Here is a 3,145-nt window from a genome sequence, read left to right as displayed (position 1 = left end):
CACTATACTCATTTAGTCTCAAGTCCTGTTTTCTGAACAGCTGATGACTGTCAATAATACTGTTGATATTGCTGCTGCCTGCTATTAGAGAGATTAATTGAGGTTAGGACTGAGCTGTACTAATCAAAGTTTTATTCTACTTTTAACAAAACGTTTTGGTATTAATATGGAAAGTAGGGGAAAGTTTATACTTTCCAAATTGAAAAACCTTAATACGTTCACTGAAGATAATCTGAAACCTGAAACTAATGATTGTCCTAGCAATCAATCAGTAGAAGTTCCACGAAGAAATTCCACTCCTTCACCGACTTTAAACCGAATTAAAAGTAAGTATTTTTTAAATATGTTTACAAGCTAACAATATGTAAAACTTAAAGTAAAAATTCGAATTTTATACTCAGACCTCAAGGAACAATTTTTATTATTATTATTATTATTATTAGCCTAGGTTTAGAACATTGTTGTGCCAATAGGAGAAGTAGGCCTAAGTGTATGTTTGATTTTCAATTTTATTTCTAGGTATTGAATCCAGATTGCACATCCATCCTCGTTTTAACCTGACAATGACTCAACCCAATGGAATTTTAACATGCATGAAAGTGAAAATATCCAAGTTGAAAGAGAAACTAGTAAAGACGTACATCTTCTTAATTTCATTTCAACTCCAGTAGAACCAGGTGAGATTAGTAGGTACATAATACTCTAGGCTCAGTTTAAATAAATTTCAGTAAAATTTATGGTTGTTATAAAAATCTTTTTTGTGTAAATTACTGTTATGTTTAACCATTTAACCATATTGTAGCAGGTATTTACTCGGGGGCTTTAGCCTACCCTAGCAATAATTTAGGTTCCATTTCAATCGTGTTAAGCTGGGCCTAGACCTAGTACATTGTCATTAGACTGTAAATGCTGTAGTCGGTAGGGACAGAGAGCATTAATTTCATACGATAATAGTTATATTCTTAGGGGTTCTTTGTCTTTCCGACTTGTTATTCTACCTAATTTTAACATTCTACATGTTTAACAGAAATTATACTTCAATATGAAAAACTTCGTGAGTGACGAGTAAATTACACATAATTACCAAATACATGATAAAAATTCAATAGAAATCCACTTTAACGATATAATATTTTTTATATCCACATTCTTTGTGTAGGCTATCTATATAATGAACTAATCAATGTTTTGGCGGAACATCAATTTAAAAAATTAAAATAAATTGGACAAAAACCGAGTGAATTTCTCTATTTCTTGAAGGCTGGGAACACTTGTAGGAAAGAAAGCTCTATGTTATTAAAAGCAAAACACTTAAATAAAATTAAATATTCAAAATATCTTAACAATTTATTTTTCAGAGTCAAATGAATGGGAGCTAGAGACGATAACACAAGTGACAAACATGGAACAAGAATCTGGAGCATCGACAACACTGGAAGATTTAGATGATGCGCTATCTTCTGTGAGCGACCTATTTGAGAATGACATCGATGATCCAACATACACTCCACCTTCAGGTTCAGAGAGTGATTCAACTTTAAGTAACGATTTAGAACAAGTACAAAGTCAATCTGTAAGTACAAATACTACAGCAAATAATAATAATATAATACCTCTGGTACCATACACCGATTCAGATGACACGGAGAGCGAGTTACCGATAGTTACTCAACCTAAAAATAAAGGAAGAAAAAGAATAAGGAATGAAAAAAAGTGGAAAAAAAAACATTAGAAAGCAGGGACGAATTTCTGGAAAAGAGCATGTCAACTCTAAAGGAGATATTGTAAAAGAAAGAACTTTAAGACCTCCTTGTAAAACTACTTGTCGCTTGAAATGCTCTCAGCGCATAAGTCATGCACAAAGAGTACACATTCATTCTGACTATTATAATAGTGAAAGAAACTTAAGTTCTAAACGCCAGTATATAGTTTCTTGTATTACAACCAAGCCAATAGCCAGGTCACGACAAAGAGATGGTTCTAGAAATAGTAGAAAAAACAGCCATACTTATTTTCTCAAATGGGATAACAATTTTGAAAAAGTTTGCAAACAATTTTTCTTGAACACACTAGTAATATCAGAAACATTTGTTAAGTTTGCTCTCTTAAAAACCCAAAGTACTGGTATGGTTGAACCAGACCATCGTGGCAAACATGTACCAGGAAACAAAATACCAGAGAACAGCAAAGGATATCATAAGAAACCACATATCAAAATATCCAGCATATAAAAGTCACTATAGTAGGGAAAGGACAAACAAAAAATACTTGGGTAATGATTTAAACATTTCCATAAATGTATACCATGTATGAAAATGAATGTAAAGAAAAAAATATCAAACCCGAAAAGAAATGGTTATTTTCAGAAATTTTCAATAGAGAATACAATTTGTCATTTCATTTGCCAGACAATGACACATGTGATTTTTGTGACAGAATTGATTGCCAATTAAAGAATGCAAACGGTGAGCAAAAAGAAAACCTTCAAGCAGAAAAGCAGAAGCATCTAGATGAAGCAGCACGTAGATACCATTTGAAAAAAGAAGATAAGCTTTTGGGACAAGGAAATGAAAAATTTAAAGTTGTTATGGCAGACCTACAGAAGTGTCTTCCTACTCCAGCTCTCACAAAACTGTCAAAGCTTCTACTTGAGAAAGCTCTGGACTCTAAACTACACCATTGACGACAGTAGTGGAAAGAAAACGTGGTGCATGATTTGGAATGAGACCACTGCAGGTAGAGGTGGAAGTGAGATGGCTTCTTGTTTGTTTACCTGGGCAAATGAAGAGCTCAATAAAAGCAGCATTGACACTCTGACTGTTTGGACCGATAACTGCAGCGGTTCAAAATAGAAATATTAATATGATTTTTTATGTACATTTGGATTTTGAAAACTCTACCCAACATTAATGAAATAAACCACAAATTTTTATTAGCTGGGCATACACATATGGAGGTAGATGGTAAACATGGATTAATAGAAAGAGCAAAAAAGCATCTTAAAACTAACACAATATTTACTACTAATGATTGGGCGAACTTCATCGCATCTTGTAGCAATAAAAACCCATTCATTGTAAAGAAAATGTCTCTTGAACACTTTCTTGATTTTCTTTCGCTTACTAATAAAGATGGACCATTAATA

General features: G+C 32.9%; 1 protein-coding gene across 1 annotated transcript; it reads left to right on the top strand.

The window, feature by feature from the left end:
* Nucleotides 1-562: 562 nt before the first annotated feature.
* LOC124362380 lies at nt 563-2,174 on the top strand. The gene is made up of 2 exons (XM_046816819.1): nt 563-677; nt 1,359-2,174. Exons 1-2 carry the CDS (start codon nt 590-592, stop codon nt 1,730-1,732), a joined length of 462 nt encoding a protein of 153 aa, XP_046672775.1. The 5' UTR covers nt 563-589; the 3' UTR covers nt 1,733-2,174.
* The last annotated feature ends 971 nt before the right edge of the window (nt 2,175-3,145 follow it).

This window comes from Homalodisca vitripennis, chromosome 5 (genome assembly GCF_021130785.1).
Source record: "Homalodisca vitripennis isolate AUS2020 chromosome 5, UT_GWSS_2.1, whole genome shotgun sequence".
Taxonomy (NCBI): domain Eukaryota; kingdom Metazoa; phylum Arthropoda; class Insecta; order Hemiptera; family Cicadellidae; genus Homalodisca; species Homalodisca vitripennis.
The sequence above is the reverse complement of the archived record's forward strand: the minus strand, read 5'-3'. Positions and strand labels throughout refer to the sequence as shown.

What these genes read in the sequence shown, in the direction of transcription:
- LOC124362380 (XM_046816819.1), top strand. Translation starts at nt 590, where the DNA reads ATGCATGAAAGTGAAAATATCCAAGTTGAAAGAGAAACTAGTAAAGAC. An exon ending in TTCAACTCCAGTAGAACCAG is followed by an intron (nt 678 to 1,358) that starts GTGAGATTAGTA and finishes TTTATTTTTCAG; the next exon opens with AGTCAAATGAATGGGAGCTA.